Here is a 22,064-nt window from a genome sequence, read left to right on the forward strand (position 1 = left end):
GGACACCCATTGCCCCTGGAGCCTGAGTGAAGTAGCAGAAGGCAGCAATCTTAATTCTGGTGCAGAAATTTCCCACATGGAAGTGGTCTGCTCAATGGCCAGGCTCACCCAGCCTGGTTGGGCTTCAGACTTCTTGGCTTCAAAAAGAGGAAAACTTAAGGGATGTAAGAAGCAGACTGAGCACCTTACCGAACAGAGCAGATAGCCGTGGCCAGGTGTGATATGATCACCAGTAGATACGGTAAACATTGATTCTCTGTCATCTAGGTCATGGTTGTCCCAAACAAAGCTGCTTTATCAGGAGGCAACTGGACTTCCTTGTTTTTTCCTTGAAGACGTTTAGCTTCTCATCCAAGAAGCTTCTTCAGTTCTGACTGGATGGAGGGGAATGGAAAGATTTATATTCCTTGCAGGCAGCTGGTCATTTGCATCTTTTTGATTGAAGCACTTGGAAGTTTATCTCTGTCCACAGGGTCACCTGAGTAGTTCTCCTGGTACCTGTAGTCTGCAATTCCCCCCCCCCTCCAAATCCATTCCTACTCCCACACCATTCCAAGGGTGTTCATCCCAAATTGCTATAGCTATACAATTTGGGATGAAAACCTTTGGAATGGAGTGGGAGTAGGAATGGATTTCCAGAGGAAAAATTGCAGACGACAGGAACCAGGAGCACCATTCAGGTGATTCTGAGGACACAGACAAACCTCCAAGTGGCCTCAAGGACCTTTTAAAAGGATGCAAATGACCAGCTGTCCGCAAGGAATATAAATCCTTCCATTCCCCATGATCCTGTCAGTGCTGAAGAAGCTTCTTGGATGAGAAGCAAAATGTCTTCAAAAGAAAAACTCAGAAAGCCCATGGCTTTTAGCTGCATCTGCAGGCCTGGAAAAAGTCCTTTGATCCTTCACGCCAGGGGCCGAGTCCTCATACATAGCAGCAGAGAGTGGAGCAGTCCAGTTTCGCAGGGGCTCCCCCGTTGCCCGCTTTCTTGTTCACTTTGGGCAGGAGGAGGACAAAAGACATGGCCAGAGCACAGTGGTAGAAGCTATGCACGTAGGTGTAATCCCAGTCCTAGGAAAAGGCAGGATTGGTCGCATCAGCATCAACAAAGCTACATCCAGCTGCCAAAAATCCAGATGCAGAAAACATTTAACCAGTGGTAGGATTCAAATAATTTAACAATGGGTTCCCTACACAGGTAGGTAGGCGTGGCTGGATGGTCATGTGACTGGGCTTGGCCAATTCAACCACTCACCTCAAGTGGCACCTCATCTCATCCGGCCCTGCCTTGCCCAGCCTCACCCCTCCTCCCCCTGCCACTCCTTGTCATGCCCGGTCACTCACCTTGCCCGAGTGAGTAGTTTTCAAATAAAAGGAATGCTCGCCTTGTGCAAATAAATAACAAACATCTTGACGTCAGGTTTGATGCATCTTGCAAAGATGTTCATCCCAGTCTCCCTTCCTACTAACATCCCAGATTGTAATTTGCTACAGCCTCTCTTGTCTTTTGCATCATTGTATGGAGATAATTCTGGAATGTTATCTGTGATGTTTGCAGCTTCACAAGTTTCATCCAAGCCTGTTTTCGCATGCAATCCTTACAAGTACAAGTACACAAAACATCTTGCCTGTCAACGACTTCTTCAGCTTCAACCACAATAACACACTGGCAAACAATCGATACAAACTCAAGGTAAAAAGTTTCATACTCAATTGCAGGAAATATGACTTCAGCAACAGAGTGGTTACACCTGGAATGCACTACCTGACTCCGTTGTAACATCCTCAAACCCTCCAGCTTCAACCTCCAGCTTCAACTGTCTGCCATTGACCTCACCCCATTCCTAAACATGTTTATGTTCTTACCTCTACTTATCATCTTGTACATGTTTGACAAGCAAACAAAATAAATAAATAAAATAAGTAATTTTGATATCCCTTCCTCCTCCACTACTAAACAAAGTAGTGGTTAAGGTGCTGGCCTAGAAGCCCAGAGACTCTTTGCTTCACCTGGCAGCCTGTCTGTTGATTGTGCTTGCTCTGAGTTGTTTTTCCCTTTTGCATTTTGACCGGACAACTTTACCTACCTCAAAGAAAAATCTCAGCATCAAAGCTAGGGCCCCAAAGCAGAAGCCAGGCCCCACCTGCTGAGTGTAGACGCTCTTATCTGGATACAGCCCTTTCTTCTCCTTCATCTTTTGCAGCTGGAGAGAGAAGAGAGATTACAGCAATTGGCCTTTCTCCAGTTACCACAGTTTAATTTTAAACCCTAGCGATGGAGGAAGAATTCCATCACACAGCTTGGCTTCTAGTGACATATTTTGTTGCCTTCCAAATCCTATCACAATATAGCGTTAAGCTTGTCAAATGATTTCAGTGGGGTTGTCAAGTTAGGACCTTTTCTTACCTGCTAAGAAAGTTCAGTTTCCTTTCAATTTTGCTAGGGATGAGGGAAAGGGTGGGGGTGAGGGCTAATTTATCTCTTAATTTATGAAGCCCTCAAATTGGAGGAGGGCAAGGCCACAATCGTCTTTGCAGGCCTCCCACTGAAACATCCTGGACATCCCAGGTTCCCACTTGAAGACAGTCGAAGAAGGAATTATAGTTCCAGCCTCAAATTGCCCTTTTTGTTAGAAATTCCTTCTACCTCTCCCAACAGAATCTGCTTCCTATCACCTAAATCCATTATTCTGGAGAATACGTTGATTGTGACCTTCCTCACTGCAGCATTTTTTCAGATAATTGTAGAGTACCGTCATTTCCCACCATCTGAGTCTCTTTTCTAAAGGTGAAATATCTCCAGGACTTCATTTTCTCTTGACCATTCCTCTAATTATCATCCTTTTCTTGGTCCCATGAAGATCATTTTGAAATTTATTCCAGTTCTCCTGGGCTTTCCCCCCACCCCCACCCCACCCCCTAACAATGGGATGTACTCATATTTGGCTGAAAAGCCTTTTCCTTCTATTATTGAAGTGATCGTTTTGCTTCTAGTTTGACCATGATGGAAATCCTCGGAGGACCCCTCTGGGGCCTGCAAAAGCTGCCAATGGTGTCCATTCACGGCATGAAGCCACAGTAGGACACCACTGTAAGAGAATGGCAGTTGATAGTGGGAGCATCCTGTCCACTGTCATCAGGAAACTAATCCCTCCCTGAAATTGGGATACTTTTATTCTTAAATTTTATTCTTAACTTCTTCTCAGATTTCAGTTGAAGTGACTCTTATGTGCCAGCCCTTTTGTACTGTGACAAAGATGTGGCCTTACCCATTTGACAGTTATGGCGAGAACTGCTGTGCCGATTGGTCCAGAGTAGACACCGTATCCCCATCGGTCATGGTAGATCCTGACAGCTATGGTAAGCACTCCAAACATCACCAAGGTTGATCGTTTGGGCTCATCAAACTCTGCCAGAGCTAATAAAATGACAAGAATTGAAGTACAATCTCATTTAAAATTCCAACTCTTACCACTACACTTTTAAAGGTTCCCTGGAATAGCACCTTGTTGACCTGATTGTTACAAAAAGCAGGGTTAGATCTTGGTTGCTGCTTCAGTGGAGCCAGTCGGAAAAAGGGAGGCCAGAGGGAAAAGCCAAAATGTGCTCTATGGTTTTAATATTTAAGGGGCTACCCCAGAGTGGAAGGGAGGGGGTCGAGCTATTTTCCAAAGCACCCGAAGGCCAGACAAGGAACAATGGGTGGAAACTGAACAAGGAGAGATTCAACCTGGAAATAAAGAAGAATTTCCTGACAGTGAGAACAATCAACCCATGGAACATAAGTTGTGGGAGCTTCATCACTGGAGGCTTTCAAGAAGAGACTGGACTGGCACCTGTCAGAAATGGTGTACCTGCTTGGGGTATGTGGACTAGGTGACCTATGAGGTCCCTTCCAAGTCTGTTAATCTGCTAACTCTCTTTGGATAGACATATTATCACTCCAAAAGCCCTACATGACACACAGCTGGGACATTATGACCCATGCGCTGCATCTGACAAACCACCAAAATTACCCAATCTGCAGTCCCAAAAGGGAAGAGTCACCTGGCCCACAGGTCCACCTCCTGAGACTTCAGAGCTCAATTTCCAAATGAAAGAAAGACATCTCCCAAGAAAGAGTCCTCCCAAGTACCAAGGTAAATATTGCTCACGGGGGGGGGGGGGGGGCAGGATTGTACTACATAAGAAGGACCTTGGGAGGCAGGGCCAAGAGATGGCTGGATAAGAGACTGCAAAGCCTGCAATTGGGCAGTGGGCGGGGAAAGAGACACAGAAGACGAGACCTTCCCAGGTTTCTTGGATTGGAAAGGAGACAGTGGGGCGACTTGTACTTTCAGATTCTGTTAATGTCAATTTAGAATAATGCAGAAGGAACTCAACTGGTCATATTACTTTTGTGGCCTGCCAAGTAAGGCTGACAAGGGAAGTGCATCTGCTCACAGACACAGCTTCTTCTCCCTCTGCAGAAGAAGATGGCTAAACCTGGAGCAGAGCTCACGGATTTGAACAGTGGTGGGCTGCAAATGTTTTAACAACTGCTTCTCTGCCCTAAGGACTGGCTGGGTGGGTCATGTGACTGAGTGGGCATGGCCAACTCTATGTCACTTGTGTGGGTGGTACCTGTATGGGACAGGCAGGGTTGGGGAGGGAATCCAGGATTCTCGGGGGGGGGGTGGAGAGGAAAGAAAGATCCAACCTCTATGTGCGTGCATGTGTGTGTGTGTGTGTGAGAGAGAGAGAGAGAGTGTGTGTGTCAGTCAGTCAGGGTAGGTCCAGCTCACCCAGCTTCTGTTCCTCTCGTGGACAGCTTTTTTGGGCCATTTTCAGGCCGTTTTGGGGGCCAATTATGAAAAATGAGCGGGGACAGGGTCAGCTGGTGGTCTGATTCTCCGAACCACACAGAATCAGAGCAAGCGGTTCGTGCAAACCGGTCTGAACCAGCAGCAGCCCACCTCTGGATTTGAGGCACTGTCTCTCCTACGTGATCCATCAATTTTTCCCAACAGGTCCCGTCTCTTAGACAATGCTATGGGATTGGACCCAGGAAACATGATCTTCCTTTGGAATAGCAGCCCCCAAAGGTCTGAACGGCCCCAGCTCTGATCCACCTTTAGGTGGGCCTTGGAGACCTGGCTTTGGCTTACAGAGAAGGGCTCTCCATCTGAAGGACGGTTGTGTCCCTTGCACTCCCTGCTTTGTGGTCTGGCATCTTTCTTTTTCGGCAACACAGAATAACAGAGCTGAAAGGGACCTTGGGGCTCTTCTAGATGAGAGAGACGTTACAAAGATTTCCTATGCAGTTTGGGTTATTGCCTTCTCCTTTAGGTGTCCTTAATGCCCCCCTCCCCCTCCCTGCGCTCAAAAGAAGCAGCCCTTCTTTCTTACCTATTAGCGAGACCCACATGGATAAGGCGGTTCCAAAGATGCTGAAGTATTGCAGCAGATCGTACTTCATGAAACAAAGGAAGATAAGCCCGGGGCCTTCGCAGGCATGGCAGACCTGGTGGGAAACAGTGGCTTGTTTATTTCCAGGGTTTCTGTGATAAAAATTGTAATTTTAAAAAGTTGCACCAGGATCCTCTTGTTTGAAAGCCTCCCCTTTTACTTTGCCAGGCTGTTCCAGAGAGTTGGTGCCATCTGGGGACAAAAGCTTTATAGCCAGTGAGGACAGAGAGGTTTTAAGATTCTTTGCAGTTTATGTCACTAAAAACTGAAAGCAGTTCTTTGAAATGACCTGAAACAAAAATGTTAACCCATGCAGAACTTGGCTGCCCTCTGGCTCCTTGCCTAGCCTGACTTTTTTTTTTTTTTAATCCTTTAATTAGGCCCGCCTGCACCACAGGCCTTCTTCAGAAACAAATAGCCTGATGTTTTGATTGGATTCTACTCAAATAAACAAAAAGACCCATCAGAGTAAGAAGTGTGTAGCTATAGATGCTAAAAAAATTATTCAGTGCTATGCAGGAACCATATGTTAACAGTTTTACATTACATTTCTGTCAGATGCAGAGACTATTGTCTTGGAAGAGAACTCTAACCAAAGAAGTGGGGAGAGAGAGAGAAGGAGGGAGAAGAGAGACAATGAAGAAGGGAGTGATAAGGAGGGAGCGAGAGAAGGAGGGGAAAAGAGAGAGAGAGAGATGAGGGAGAGAGATAAAGAGGGAGACGGAGAGAAGGAGGGAGGGGAGAGAGGAGGAGGGAGGGAGAGGGAGAAGGAGGGGAGAGAGAAGACAGGAGAGAGAAAAGGAGGGAGAGAAGGAGGGAAAAGAGAGATAATGAAGGAGAGAGTGATAAGGAGGGGGATATAGAAGGAGGAAGGGAGAGAAGGACAGAGAGAGATAAGGAGGTAGAGAGATGAGGAGAGAGAGAATAAAAGAGAGAAAGAGAGGAGAGAGAGAGATAAGGGAGAGAGATGAGGACAGAGAATAAAAGAGAGAAGGAGAGAGAGCTAAAGAAGGAGAGAGAGAGAAGGAGAGAGGGTGGGGTGAGAGATATGGATGGAATGGTTTCCACAAAAACTTGAAATTTCGCCTAGGAATGTCCTGCAACCTGGGGTTGCTTCTACTGGCATCAAAACCTTCTCTGAAAACTCTTCTTGGTATTTTGCATTTCCTTTCTTGTGTAATAAATGATTCCCACCCCCCACCCCCCGTTAAACAACTAGCTTTTCTCAGGGCCCAAAAGGCCAAGGTCCCCGGTGGAACGGGGACAGTTCAAAATATCTCATTGTCTCCCGAATTTAACCATCTGAGAAAGCGAAAAGAAGAAGCGTCCAAGGTGCATTGCAATGGGGCCTTAACCAAACATGCTATGAGAAGAAGATGCCAAAGAAGAAAAGCAGGCAGACGTTGTGAACACAAATCCACCCCCCCTTTTTTTTTAACAAGGAGAATTCTTGGCTAAAGGGCTGGTGGGAAGGAGGACTTACCAAGAGAAAGAACATGGTGAAGAAGTAGACCATGGCCTCCATGTGAAACTGCCTCTTGGCTGCGATGCTGACGGTGGGGAGGAAAGCCAGGCTGCTGACGGTGGGCAGGAGGAACTTGGCAGCTAAAGAGCCCATTGGGAGGAGAGCAGCTCCTTCCCCCTGAGGACTGCCCGGGAGACTGGGGAGCCAAGGGCAGACCCTGTGTGTGTGGGAGAGAGGGCAGCTGGGACCAAGGACAGAGGCCTCCCTGTCCCTTCTGCTCTTCGATGGAGAACAGCTGCAGGGAGCCCACCAGCTGCTCCTGTTCTTGGGTTCCACTTGAACAAATGGTCCCTTCCATCTCCCAGGAGGAGCCAGCTGTCTTTGGAGCAACTCCTGAGAAAGGCAAATGGGGAGGAGGAGGAGGAGGAGGAGGACATCACTCTTGGTCGTTGACTGAACACTGGGGCAGATGTGGGGGGAGGAGGGATCCAGGATCTGGCCCAGGGCAGAAGGGGATTTGATCTGGGGAGGGTCCTTCTCCAAGGAGGCTTTGGGAGGGGTTGCTGAGGATGGACTCCCAGGCACATTGTTCCCAGATGCCTGGCCCTAAAGTACCAGATGCTCTCCCACCTTGTCAAAGCTGCTTCCTGGCCCCTTCAGGGGCCTGCTGCTGCAAAGTACCAGACTCCACCCTATATAAAGAAATGTAAATGCAAGTAAAACACAATTAAGACACGTGACAATGTAATGGCGTAAATCCCAAAGCTTTATTCTTTCTTGTTTATCAGATATGTTGCCACTCAACTCCCAACCTAAAACAAAAGCCTCAAAATAAAGATTAGAATATGGTCAGAATAACACAGGTGGAAGGCACATTGGAGGTTTTCTAGTCCTACCCTCCCCACCGGTTAAGCAGGAGGCCCTATGCTACTAAATAATTAACCATTAATTCATTGTATACCTATTCAAAAACATCATAAATGACTTAGATGAGGGAATAGAAGGGGAACGTACCATTTTTGCGGATGATACTAAGCTGGCAGGAATGGCCAACACCCTAGAAGATAGGCTCAAGATCCTGCCAGCTGATTTTCGGCCTTCTGGTGGGCCGGGGGGGGGCTGTTTTCGCCCTCCCCATGCTTCAGGAAAGCCTTGGGTGAAAACTCCCCCCCCACCAGGTGCAGGGGGTCACACACACACATGCACAGGTGGGTGGGGTGCATTGAATTGTGGTTGTGGGCACACACCTATGCGATAGTGTGTGCACACACAATTCTGGCACGCCTTTGGAAAAAGGGTCTTCTGATTGGGCAGGGGGTTGGACTAGATGACCTTCCAACTCTATTAATTAGTTAATCTTTGTTGCTCTTCTCTATACGCTTTCTAGAGCCTCTACTTCTTTTTTGTATTGTGGCAGTGACGTGCGATGAACTTTATGGCTGATGAGGCAAAGCCCTGGCGCGGCTTTCCAAAAGCCCCACTGAAGCCCTGCTGCTGTGTCCGCCATACAGGTGGGAAGCGTCCCGCTCTATAGCGGACACAGTGCTGGGGCTTCGGCAGGGCTTTCCGAAAGGGCAGCACTCCGAACGCGGCATAAGCCGTGGACAGGGCAGAGGGGATAGCGGCGGCAGCAGAGGAAGCGGCAGCGGCAGCTGATGAAGTTCCTGCGATGCAAAGTGCCCGGGCCTTCCCCACCGGCCAGAGGGCCCCCTCCTCCTCCTCCTCCTCCAGGGGGCCACTGGGACCTTCTCCGGCCCAGGCCCGGAGGGCCCCACTGCCACCAGGAAGCCGCCCGCCTGGGAAGCCTCTTTGGCCAGCCGGGGGAAATGCCATGGGCCTCCGGGGAGGGGGGAGCAGGGCGCTGACCTGCATGCTGGCGTCCAGGGCAGTGAAGAGCAGCCTGCTGGCGGGGCAGCTGAGGTTCGTCCAGTTGAAGCGCGCTCTGGCCGCGGGCAGCAGGCTCTCCAGGGCCGGCCGGCTCTCCTGGGGCACCGCCAGCCCCGCCGCTGCCACTGCCAGCGCCCCGGCCAGCACCAGCCGCACCGCCATCGCCCGGCCCGACCCGGTGGCTCAGCTTGCAAGACGGGAAGCACTCTGCCCGGGCTCCCCTCGCCTCGCCTGCTCACTGCCGCCCGCCGCCCGCCCAGCAGGAAAGGTGCTGCGGAGGATGGGCGGGCGGGCGGAGCAAGGTTCAGAGCCTCCGCCCCACAAGATGGCCTCCGCCTGGCTGGCCTCGGAGTTGCGGGTCCTGCGCTCTGCCCGCCCGCCCACGGTGGAGCCTCTGCAGTTGGGAAGGGCCGCATGGACCCCGCGGGGGAAGAGCCGCCTGAGCCCGCCCTCCCCCCATGGCCCTTCCCGGCCCAAAGCCCCCGCCTGCCTCAGACCTTGCGGGGCAGGCAGGCAGGAGGCCCGCAGCGTCTTTCCTTCCGCCCCCCAAGGCTGCCGCCAAGGAGGACCCCCCATGGCCCTCTCTTTGCACCGCGGCCTCCTTTGCATCACGGGAGCCATCAAGACCCGGTTCTGCAGCAAAGGCGCTTGGCAGCTCCCGCGATGTAAAGTGCCCCACCGGACAATTATTTGGAATACATTCTAACATCTTATCATTTTCCATAGCCATAGCTGTATGAATACTTTGAGAATCATTCTCTGCAAATATTAATTTAAACTAAAATAGATATTGATATATAAAAAAACTTGTAAAACAAATATTTCAGTACAAATTTAAATGTATATTAAATGTTAGCTAGTTAAAGATATGGTATCCTTCTGCGACGACTGCGGGAGGTGGGAGTGGGAGGAACCGTGTTGCGGTGGTTCTCCTCCTACCTCTCGGACAGGTCGCAGTCGGTGTTAGTGGGGGGGCAGAGATCGACCCCTAGGCCCCTAACATATGGGGTGCCTCAGGGTTCGGTCTTATCCCCCCTACTATTTAACATCTACATGAAACCGCTGGGAGAGATCATCCACAGGCACGGGATAAGATACCACCAATATGCGGATGATACCCAGTTGTATCTGTCCGCCCCGTGCCAACTCAATGAAGCGGCAGACGTGATGAACCGGGGTCTTGAGGCCGTTATGGACTGGATGAGGGCTAACAAGCTTGTACTCAACCCAGAAAAGACCGAGTGGCTGTTGTGTTTCCCTCCCAAAGATTCGACCAATATTCCATCACTCAGGCTGGGGGGGTCAAATTTTATACCCCTCAGAGAGGGTTCGCAACTTGGGAGTCCTCCTGGATCCACAGCTATCTTTTGACCACCACCTGACGGCTGTGACCAGGGGGGCATTTGCCCAGGTTCGCCTGGTGCGCCAGTTGCGACCCTTCCTGAATCGGGAGGCTCTCACAACAGTCACTCGGGCCCTTGTGACCTCTAGGCTGGAATACTGCAATGTGCTCTACATGGGGCTGCCCTTGAAGAGCATCCGGCGACTGCAGCTAGTCCAGAATGCGGCCGCGCGAGTGATTGTGGGTGCACCTCGGTTCACCCACATAACACCTATCCTCCGCGAGCTGCGCTGGCTACCTGTCGATCTCCGGGTGCGCTTCAAGGTGCTACTAGTCACCCATAAAGCCCTGCATGGTAGTGGATCTGCGTACTTGAGAGACCGCCTTCTGCCAATTACCTCCCTGCGACCAATTAGATCTCATAGATTGGGCCTCCTCCGAATTCCATCGGCCAGCCAGTGCCGGCTGGCAATTACAAGGAGGAGGGCCTTTTCAGTGGTTGCTCCCACCCTTTGGAACGAGCTCCCCGTGGAGATTCGTACTCTCACCACCGTCCAGGCCTTCCGCATAGCCCTTAAGACCTGGCTAGCCCGACAGGCCTAGGGACAAAGATAGCCGCCCCTCCCGAATGATGAATGAATGTTGCTCATTATTTTTACTTATATGTGTCTATGTTATTGTTTGTATTCCCCCTCCTGATTTTATGTGAGCCGCCCTGAGTCCCCTCAGGGAAAAGGGCGGCCTATAAATGTTAATAAAATTCTAAATTCTAATATTGCAGGTTAATGGGGAAATAAGAGACCTCCAAGTCTTCTGATGGTTCTGCTCTTGGCGGCTCCCGTGATGCAAAGTGGAGAGTTGAACTTGCTCACACAGGCGCGTTTTACAAGCAAGGCTCCTGCTGCTAGATTGCGCAGTCGCTCAAGTGCAAGGCATGATTCACTGTTCCCATATCAGGAGGTGGGAGAATCAATGCCTCCTTTGCATACGAAATTTTTCGCCTTTTAACCCTTGCTTAACTTTTAAAAGGCGAAAAATTCCTTATGCAAAGGAGGCCCTTAGTTCTCTCGCCTCCTCCTATAGTTAACACTAAGCAGACTCCAAGCCACTGTGACTTGGAATCTGGTAGCAACTACCTTAGCTTTAATTCTTTTTTAAAAATTCTTTAAAATTCTTTCCTTTTCCTGAGGAGACTGGTGAGGCCCCGCCTCCCCTGCCTCTACTGACTGCACGTACCTGTATTGTGGTAACCAGAACTGGACACAGTATTCCAAGTGTGTCCTTCCCAAAGCCATATAAAGCATACTAATACTTCCTGTGATTTTGATTCTATTCCAAAGAAGCATTGACTTCTGATTGTCCCCCAGGTGATTTTTGGTTTTTCTTGCCTAAGTGTAGGACTTGACTTCTCTCTACATTGAATTTCATTTTGTTAGATAGTGTTCAAGTCTGTCAAGGGCTAGCATTTCCCTCCAGCTTGTGTCATCTACAAATTTGATGAGTTCCTCTTCTTCTTAGGTGGCCGAGGTGGCTCAGTGGTTAAATGCAGCACTGCAGGCTACTTCAGCTGACTGCAGTTCTGCAGTTCGGCTGTTCAAATCTCACCGGCTCAGGGTTGACTCAGCCTTCCATCCTTCCGAGGTGGGTAAAATGAGGACCCAGATTGTTGTTGGGGGCAATATGCTGACTCTGTAAACCGCTTAGAGAGGGCTGAAAGCCCTATGAAGCGGTATATAAGTCTAACTGCTATTGCTATTGCTATTCTAGCTGCTGGTTAGGACCGTTTATGAAGACGTTGAAGAGTCCTTGGCCTACTAGGAACTGTATCCCCCAGATAGAAAGGCATGTCCAGGGTCTCTTGGTCCATCCAGGCTCTGGTGAGGAATTGGGATTTATTTATTTGATCGATCGATCAATTTCTACCTCAGTCAGTCGATGATTTTGAGTCGCTTACAATCTAGGATTGCCAAAGAATTTCTAGGATCTGGCCTCTTTCCCCTCAGAACAGTTGATAGGTTATTTAAAGAGCATGCATCTCCCTCCACCCTGTGGTGGCACACAGAAGGTCTGAGGAGACACGTGGCAAATTCCGCAAAAGTAAGAGTTGGGGTGGGCCTTGGAGAAGATCCAGTCCTGTGTCCTTCCCAGAGCAGGAATGGCTAAAATGCCCCTGACAGATGGCTCTCCCGAATCTGGGCAACTCTTATTCATAGGGAATTCTTTCTGAAGTCCAACCAAAACCCACTTCATTATTTCTTTGGGAAACTTTTTTATTGGTTTATCAAAATATAATATTCAAAGAGAATTTCAAAATAGTAATAGAAAACTAGAAGGAGGTGGAGAGAAAAGAAAAAAAATGGTGTAAAGAGGGAAAAGGAAAGAAAAAGGCACCAATTTCCGACTCCCTTTAGCCAGGGGTGAGTTTCAAAATATTTTACTGCCTATTCTGTGGCCATGGCCTATTTTGTGAGCGTGGCTTGGTGGTAATGTGACCAGATGGGTGTGGCCAAATTGTAAAATGTGGTGAAACTCACTTAATAAAGCTCTTGCTTAGCCACCAAAATGTTGGCTCAGGAACTCTGGCATTTGAAGCGTGCAAGTCTTAAAGCTGTCAAGTTACAAGACCCTTGCACCCCTAACCCTTTAGAAAAAAAAGCCTCAGGAGTGTTCAAACTTGACAGCTTTAAGACTTGTGGACTTCAGCTCCCAGAATTCCTTCTCCAGTCATGTTGGCTCAGGAACTCTGGCATTTGAACAAGTCTCAAAGCTGTCAAATTACCCTTGCAAAAAAAAAACCCCAAAACTAAAACTTTATTTTTAAAGCATTTTGCACCTGGGGAAAGTCAGAACAAGGCACACCAGCCACACACCACCTCCACCAACTTTGAAGTCTTTCTCTCATGCTGCCAAAACTCCTCAGTGCTCCTCAGTGGAGGTTGCTTGGTGGTCCTCCGGCTCAGCAGCAATGGCAAGAAGCAGCTGCCAAGGATGCTCTCAGCGATGGCAAGAGCCCTGTGGCTGAGCTGGATTCACCAAAAGCAGTGCCAGCAGCAACGGGGCATACTCGGGGAAGGGAGAGCCAGAACTGACTGCCCGGGATTGTGCTTTAGCCGCTGCCACTGTGTCTGCTGCTGCTGCTGCTGCAGCCACCAGAGACTCCTTCCTCTCTGGTGCTTTGTTTCGGGCCAAGAAGCAATGCTTCTCAGGGGCTGTCCTCGGATGGCACCTGAGGCCACTTCACCTCCTTTTGCTCCGCGGCCAGCCACCCAGTTAAGCAGGGCAGGCGGGACTGCAGCCTGCGGGCCACAGAGGCGGCGGTGGTGAGTGCTTAGGGAAGCGAGCGCCGGCTACCATATCTGCCTCTTTCCTCCGTGAATGCAGCCGGGGAGAAATCAGGGAGAAAGAGGGAGGAGAAGGCCATCCCTAGCAGAAGCTCAGCTTTCTCCTCCATCTCTCTCCCTGATTTCTCCCCATGGCAAGCAAGGCGACTTTCAAAGAGAAGGAAGCGCGGGTGCTTCTTCCAACAGCCGAGGCCTTCACTCCTTTTCCTTCCTCAGCTGTTTCTTTCTTTCACCGGTATGGGGATGTGGCTAAGCTGCCATTGCTACTGGTCCTGTCCGGTACATCAGATTTTCACTACCTCTTCTGGTGTACCATACCATACCGGGAGAAACCCACCTCTGCCTTTAGCACAGTGGAAGGTAACATTACAACTGCAACCTTTTACTTTTACACAACAGTATGTACAAGCCATAAATCTATTTAATTGGCAAAAACAAAATCAAAGTTTCATTTTGGCAGAAAGAAAAGAAAAAGGAAAAAAATGTGGCTTAAATTGTTAAGCCCAAAGAGAACTGCTTGCTTTAAACAACTTGGAGTCAGAAATGAGAATTGACCAACCCACTGAAATACGAAACTTTGAATTTGGATCTGAAAAGATTGTGTCTTTAAGAGAGATTAATTGACATGGGGAAAGAAAGAGGGTGGAACAGAAGCTAAAAATACCAACACCAAGGAGATTTGCTATTTTCCAGCTGGTTCTAATTTACATATCTTAAACAACCCCCATCAATGAGACGTGAAAGATAACAAGAGGAAAAATCAAGAAAAAGTGTTCTTTTTTCTGTTCATATTTCTCTTTCCTGGATTTAAAACTGGATTTAAAAATATTAAGTTGTATTGTTGAAAATCATCGAGTTGAAAGAATACGGAGCCATTTGCCTGAGGGAAGAACAAAGAAAGTGAAGTGTTTAAGAAGGGTTTGAACTTGTGGCTATGGGGGAAAAGAAGAATGTCTCCCCCTTTCTCTTTCTTTTTTTTTTTAATAAATTTTTTTATTAGTTTTATTACAGAAAAAACACAAAAAGAAAAGCATCATCTTACATTACATCTTGTAGAAAGTGTATCCATTGGTCACAAGTACATTTCGTGTGTTCTGTCCACAATGACATATATTCCATTCAATTTAAATTATATATGTTAAAAATTTATATATTTTACTATCACCATACCACAATTTTCATTTAGTTAAGATTCAAAGACACAGCCACCTGCTGGCATTTTTCTTTCCTCTTCTCTCCACAAACGCAAAAAGCAACGATCTCTAAACAACAATCTATTAATATGTGTTAACAAAATGACCATTTAACGTCTAAGACAATCTAAAGGGAAAAGGAAAAATGTTGACATTTCTAGTTAATAATCACCAGTATATGTTAACCTTCCCTTTTGTTTTTATAGTTGAAAGACAGAAAAAAAAAACAATTATTTGCCATTTCTAATCCAAATTAAAATGTCTAGTTGATAATCTCCAAAATATGCATTAACATTCCCTTTTATTATTGTAATTAGAGAAAAACAGAGAAGAGGAGAAAAGAAAACAATTGTTTGCTATTTACGTCACATCACCTCTTATTCTAATCCAAATTATTTATAGCTTCATAACACGGTCTGAAACACAAATTAATAGGCTTTATCATACCACGAAAACTCAGTTGCAATTTGTGGCTTGGTTATTTATCTTAATTAAGGTTATCCTTTCATTGTTAATATCATGATATATTATATGTTAGCAACTAAACATTCAATGATAATCTATAAGAATCTACAAAATACTAAAATCCCTACTATTAACCATCAAAAATTAGCTAATTTTTATCACCAATTGGCATTATCAGCCAGTGTCTTTCCAGTAGCAAAATAATCCTTTCTCTCTCACCAGCAGTTGTGTCATTTCACTTATTAGAATCTTTTCAGAGTTTAACATTTCTCTCTGCACTCTGTAGTTTAAAGCAGTGTTTTTCAACCTTTTTTGTGCAAAGGCACACTTTTTTCATGAAAAAAATCACGAGGCACACCACCATTAGAAAATGTTAAAAAAATTTAACTCTGTGCCTATATTGACTATATATAAAGTAATTTTCCCACGGCACACCTTACACTATGTCACGGCACGCTAGTGTGCCGGGGCACAGTGGTTGAAAAACACTGGTTTAAAGGATCTCTCATGTAGTTTCGTTGCTCTTTAATTGTTATTAACATAGGCTTAGCTTTGGTTATCAAACTTGTTTCTGGATATATTTGTTCTTAGTTCCATCTTTTTCACTCTTTTTTCCCCTCCTGCATCTTGAAGTTGAAAGAAAGGCTCCAAGTTGTCAAAAACACGTTTCCAGCTTCCCTTCTTTTCACTTTCGCTCGTATTTAGTCCATTGATGGATTCAACTGATATCTTATCTTAATTTTCTATGTTTACATTCTCTTCTTTGATCTCTGGGGCTCCAATCCCCTCCTCTTTAGCTGTAGCACCCCATAAACTGTCCCATTTCTTGTCAAATCTCTCAAGTCCTTCTGCAATATTTTGAAGTCCAGCCAGGATGTTTTGGATTATTAGATTTTCTTCCTTTGAATATTGATCCATTTTTCAAAATGCAAAGAGATATAAAGGAAAAAAAATAGGAAAAGGAATCTGCCACTCTAGCCTGTCAAATTTTAGGAAATATGTCTGTATGTCAGCCTCTGCTTTGCTGCTGCTTCGGCTGCCTTTGAAACGGGGAGGGAGGGCATGGTATTTGGGAGGGGACTGATTGTTGTGCTGGAGGAAGATTCTGGAGTTTCAACTGCCCGTCTTACTGCGCATGCGGAGGAGGTTTCCCGCCAAGGCCAACGGCACCGACATTCCATCTTGGTGATGCCTTTCGAAGTTATCTCGTACCTGACACTTGGGAGAATTATGATTGGACTGTGCATGGGATGCCAAGGGGTGGGGAATGGGATATACAATATATCATTCGCTTTCATGCCTAAATAATCAGACTTCGCTTTGCTACGCTTCTGTTCATTTATAATTAGTAAAAGTACACTTGATTTTCATCAATGGAGTCTTGTGGTTTCCTTTCCTGATTATCCAATGAAGAAGTGCTGACAATAAGCGAAGTCTCACAATACACCCCACCAGGAGTTTCAACCTACCGTGGGGGGTGTACTCACAAGAAGGAACAAAGAAAAATGTCGTTGCATGCGAGTGATGAAGAGGAGACTGAAGGGGCAACTGCAGAACCATCTTTACCTGAAAGCCTGGCTGGTCTAAAAGTAGAAGAGCCTATGGTTCACCCCCGATGGACTTTGGGTGTTGGGCAAAAAGAGGAATCTGAAGAATTGGATGCAGGAGTCACCAGAAGGAGACTGAAAAAGAAACCAGCTGAATGGGAGGAAGCTGGGGTCGAGGATTACAGATTGTCCAAGGCAAAACGGCTCCTTGAGGAGGCTATGTCCAAGCGAAAGACCCGTGGGAGAGCGATGGAAAGGGAGTAAATGGAAGCATTTGAACAAAGGTACTCCATGCATAAATTTAGGGAGGGTGAAGAGGCCGAGGGAGGTTGGGAGCAAGGAAACCCAGAACCAGCCTCCCCGCCCCCCTGCCAGGGCTGCTGCCAGAGTAGGGGGGGGGGCAGAAGACGCCAAATGGCAAAAGTCCCTCCCTTAACAGTAAAATATAATGGTGATCCCAAGAGGTTGGGGTTATTCGTTTTACTTTCATTGGAAGAAAAAGTGGCTGATTGGATGGTGAGCTTACACCAATGCAATTCCCCTCTCCTGAGGAATTTTAATGGCTGCACTTAAGGGGAGGTTTGATGACCCGCTGATTGAGAAACGCGGGAAGGTGAAATTTATGGCCCTAAAGCAGGGAAATAGACCAGTGGCTGAATATGTTCAGGATTTTCAACAGCTATCAACTTATATGAGGGGATGGTCAGAAGAGGCCCTCTTGGATCAGTTTGCCTTGGGATTGAATGAGGACATTTACCAGCAATGCGTTAACAGATACCTTCCCTGACGAGTTGCTGCTTGGTACGAAAATGCAGCAGACATTGAGTTAGATTTGGCTAGACTTCAACACACAAAAGAGAGAGAAGCAGAGAGATCACCCCCCCCCCAGCCCCAAAAGCCCCGGTTCACATCAGAAGTGAAGGGAGGGGAAGCTTCGCTGGCAAGACCAAGCCCTTCATGTGCTTCCGTTGTGGGAAAGGAGGCCATCGCACCGTGGATTGCCGCATTAAACTGGCCCAGACCACTCCACCCCCTACCAAGAGGGAGGGAAAGGCAGACAAGGCCCCAGGGAAGAAGAGAGAGGCTGTGTGCGCTGCTGAGAATGTTCCCCAGCATTTCCAGCCGGAGGAGGAGGAGGGGGACGTGACCACCAGTTCTTCTGATGAATCCGACGACGACACCTCGCATCATTGGATGAGTTCAAATAAAGGCCCCATGTTAATCCCAATTGAGTTAAGAGTGCCACCTGCTGGTGAGAAGGAGCAGCTTTCAGCTCTCCTGGACTCCGGCTGCTCCAGATGTATGATTAGTCCAGCAATGGTTGAGAAACTGGGCTTGAAGTTGAGGACTTTAAAAACCCCTATTGTTTTTTGCCAGATTGATGGTTCCATTGCAGGTGGGCCCCCCACCCATTTTTACATTGAACCTCTAGAAATGAAGATGGGAACACATTTAGAGTTAATCTCTTTTATTGTGGCACCTGGGATGGACAGACCCCTTATTTTGGGACTCCCCTGGCTTTGTAAATGGAACCCTCGCATTAACTGGAGGGAGGGGTGGCTGCGCATTCGCACCAGCGCAGCCCCAGACAGGGAGGTCGAACCCTCAGAGCCTACTGGCTCCAACCCCACTTTGGCCGCCAGGAGAGAATTGAAGGGGAGGAGAAGATTCCAAAAGAATATTGGGACCTAAGAGGAGTTTTTAGTGAAAAATCTTCCGATGAGCTTCTGCCCCACAGACCCACTGATTGCACCATCGAGATTTTGCCTGGAGTGGCGCTTCCAAAACCCCAGATATATTCAATGTCACCCAGGGAGATGGAGGCGATGAGGAAGTTTATTGACAAGAACTTGGAGAGGGGCTTCATTGAGCCAGCCAGACCCAAGGTGGCTACCCCTGTGATATTCAGAGAAAAGAAAGATGGCTCTCTCCATCTGTGTGTTAATTTCAAAAATCTTAATTCTATCTTGGCCCAAAATCTCTACCCATTGCCTCTGATGAAGGATATGCTGGCTCAGCTGGGGAAGGGCCGCATTTTTACTAAACTGGACTTACGGGAGGCATACTATAGGGTCCGGATTAAGGAGGGAGACGAGTGGAAAACGGCTTTCAACTCCCCCCTGGGTTGTTTCCAGTTCCGTGTAATGCCCTTTGGCCTGCAGGGGGCACCTGCGGTCTTCATGCAGTTAATTAATGAGGTTTTGCATGACCACCTCTACAAGGGCGTTATCATATATTTGGATGATATCCTTATTTACACGCAAACACGTGACAAACACGTCAAGTTGGTCCGCACAGTACTAAAGAAACTCGGAGCCGCGGAGCTTTATGCCAAATTGTCCAAATGTGAATTTCACCAGAAGAAAATAGACTACCTTGGCTATTGTATCTCCCACGCAGGTGTGGAGTTGGACCCCGCTAAAGTCAAAGCGGTCACTGAGTGGGAGGCGCCTCGTACACTCAGGCAGTTGCAGAAATTTTTGGGTTTTGCCAATTTCTATCGTCAATTCATCCCTTCCTTTGCCAAAATAGCACTTCCCATCACTAACTTGTTAAAGTCCAAAGGTGGGCCGAAACCCAAGCCTAGCAAGCCATTGGATTGGACCATGGAGTGTCAAGCTGCTTTTGAGAAGTTGAAACGACTTTTTGCCGAGGAGTGGTTCTGAAGCACCCGGACATGGACAAGCCGTTCGTGGTTCAAGCTGATGCCAGCGACATCACTTCAAACCAACGATCAAGGTAAATTACAACCTTGTGCATACACCTCTCGCAAACACACTGACACAGAAAGATGTTGGACGATCTGGGAAAAAGAAGCATTTGCTGTTCGTTGGGTTTTGGCCACATAGTGCCATTTCCTAGAGGGCGCTAAGCACCCGTTCGAGGTGTGGACTGACCATAAGAATTTGGAGGCTTTGAGAACTCCCAGGAGACTTTCCCCTAAGATGCACTGGGCTCAACATTTCAATCATTTTAATTTCACCCTGAAGTACATCCCGGGGGGGAAGAACTTCATGGCTGACACTTTGTCCAGACTCCCTCAGTACAACTGCTCTAAGCTCAGCGTTGTCCAGCCCGTTGTTCCCACATCAAGCCTCGCTGCTCCTGTGGTTACTAGACAACAAGCACGTTCTAAGATAGATGTGTCTCAAGATTTTCTTTCCGATCTCAAGAAGGCCCTTCCTCATGATGATTGGTTCCAGCAGCATCAAAGTGAATGCATCATGAGGGATGATTTGCCATGGATTGGGGTGAAGCTTTACGTCCCTGCCTCTCTTCGTCTAGTGGTTCTCCAATGGGCTCATGATTCCAGGATGGCGGGGCACTACTGACTTGTTCTCCAAGCAAGTTCATTTTATACCTTGCCCCAAGATTCCTTCTGCAAAAGCCCTCGCTAAACTGTTCATTTCTCACATTTACCGTTTGCACGGGGTACCTGATCGCATCATTTCTGATAGGGGCGTGCAATTCACCTCAGTGTTCTGGAGGGAATTTCTTAAATGCATTGGCTCCGCCCAGGGCTTAAGCTCCGCCCATCACCCTCAGTTTTATACAGGGGAGACAGATGAAAAGTAATGTCAGATTAATTATTAATGCATTAGAATATCTGGGAAAGAACAACCAGATCCCTGCTGCGTTTATATTCTTGGATGCTGAGAAGGCCTTTGATCGAGTTAATTGGCAATTTTTGTTGAAGATATTGCAAAAAATTCAGATAGGAGATAATTTTTTACAGTCAATTAAAGCAATATACCAACAGCAAACAGCACAAATCATAGTCAATGGAAGTTTAACAGACTCTTCAAATTGGAAAAGGTACAAGACAGGGCTGTCCTTTGTCCCCATTATTGTTTATTATAACTTTGGAAGTATTGTTGAATAAAATACGGGGCTTGGATGGTCTAAAAGGGATCAAGATTAGGCAGCAAGAATATAGAGTGCACGCTTTTGCGGATGATTTGGTCATAATATTGGAACAACCGCAGGAATCCAGTATGGTTTTAATGAATACGATTAATCAATATGGTCAAGTGTCTGGTTTTAAAATAAATTTAGGAAAAACAAAAATATTAGCTATAAATATGAATACTAAACAAAAGGAAGAACTAGGAGTGATGCTAGGATGTGAGGTAGTTAAAAAAGTTAAATATCTTGGAGTTAACATTTCACCTTCAAATGGGAAACTATATAAGCATAATTATGAACCACTTTGGCATAGTATACAGACAGAGATGAAAAAATGGGAGAAATTGCACTTATCTTTGTTGGGTAGGATAGTGAAAATGAACATCTTCAAATCAAAACATCAAAACATCTTCCACTGGTTAGTTGTTCTTCCCCCCTGCAGAGCAATACAAGCAAAAGACTCATTTCCTAAAACTAGAATCCATTCCACAGAACTTCAAAACCCACAGCTGTGGCGCTCTTTGGGATGGAGCCAGCAGTGGCATTCAAAGGAAAGGGATCTACCAGATCTGAGAACAAACTCTAGCAATCCCAAAGGTGCTTTTTCAGGAGGCAACTGGAGTTTCTTGTTTTTTCTTTTGAAGATGTTTCACTTCTCCTCCAAGGAGCTTCTTCAGCTATGACTGGATGGTGGGGAATAGAAGGATTTATATTCCTTGCAGATAGCTGGTCATTTGCATCCTTTACTTCATTGAAGCACTTGGAGATTTACCTGTGTCCTCGGGTTCACCTGAGTGGTGGAAATTATTCCTGTAGTCTGAATTTTTTTCTCTGGAAATCCATCCCTACTCCCACATCATTCAAAGGGTGTTCATCCAAAACTGTATAGCTAGAGGTCTGTACAGATTCTTAGACATCCAGGTCATGGTTGTCCCAAAGGTGCTTTTTTCAGGAGGCAACTGGACTTTCCAGTTTTTCTTTGAAGACGTTTTGCTTCTCACCCAAGAAGCTTCTTCAACTCTTACTGGATGGTGGGGAATGGAAGGATTTATACTCCTTGCAAACAGCAGGTCATTTGCATCATTTTAGAGGGTCCTTGAAGCACTTGGAGGTTTATCTATGTAGAGCTGAAGAAGCTTCTTGGATGAGACGGTTCAAAAGAAAAAACAAGAAAGTCCAGTTGCCTCCTGAAAATAACACCTTTGGGACAACCATAACCTGGATTGTGGAGAATTTCTACAGACTTAAGTTCTTAACAATCATTGTGAATTAGGCCCTTAAAAATTGCTCATCTAGGGAAGGCAGGTGGCCGAGAACCCCAGTATCCAGGGCTATAAACCTTCGGCCTAACATAGTTTTTTAGAGAAGAGACAGTGCTTGACCAACCAAGGATGTAAATTTACTACACCCACTTTTTCTCAAAGAACTGGACTGGAATTAGCTGAGCATCCTTGAGCTGTAAGTTCTAGA

General features: G+C 46.8%; 1 protein-coding gene across 1 annotated transcript; it reads right to left on the reverse strand.

Annotated features, from left to right (window-relative positions):
• Nucleotides 1–780: 780 nt before the first annotated feature.
• On the reverse strand, nt 781–7,677 carry MYMK (myomaker, myoblast fusion factor). The gene is made up of 5 exons (XM_087704469.1): nt 6,932–7,677; nt 5,389–5,503; nt 3,270–3,418; nt 2,088–2,204; nt 781–1,071 (listed from the first exon to the last, which is right to left on the reverse strand). Exons 1-5 carry the CDS (start codon nt 7,064–7,066, stop codon nt 925–927), a joined length of 663 nt encoding a protein of 220 aa, XP_087560595.1. The 5' UTR covers nt 7,067–7,677; the 3' UTR covers nt 781–924.
• Between the last annotated feature and the right edge of the window lie 14,387 nt (nt 7,678–22,064).

Source organism: Thamnophis sirtalis, unplaced genomic scaffold (assembly GCF_051295495.1).
Source record: "Thamnophis sirtalis isolate CommonGarterSnake01/CBP01778 unplaced genomic scaffold, rThaSir2_p1.2 scaffold_2, whole genome shotgun sequence".
Lineage (NCBI taxonomy): Eukaryota > Metazoa > Chordata > Lepidosauria > Squamata > Natricidae > Thamnophis > Thamnophis sirtalis.

Coding starts and splice junctions, on each gene's coding strand:
- MYMK (XM_087704469.1), bottom strand. CDS start 7,066: ATGGGCTCTTTAGCTGCCAAGTTCCTCCTGCCCACCGTCAGCAGCCTG. Junction 5,504..6,931: donor TCACCATGTTCTTTCTCTTG/GTAAGTCCTCCT, acceptor GTTTCCCACCAG/GTCTGCCATGCCTGCGAAGG. Junction 1,072..2,087: donor TGCTGAGATTTTTCTTTGAG/GTAGGTAAAGTT, acceptor GCCTTTTCCTAG/GACTGGGATTACACCTACGT.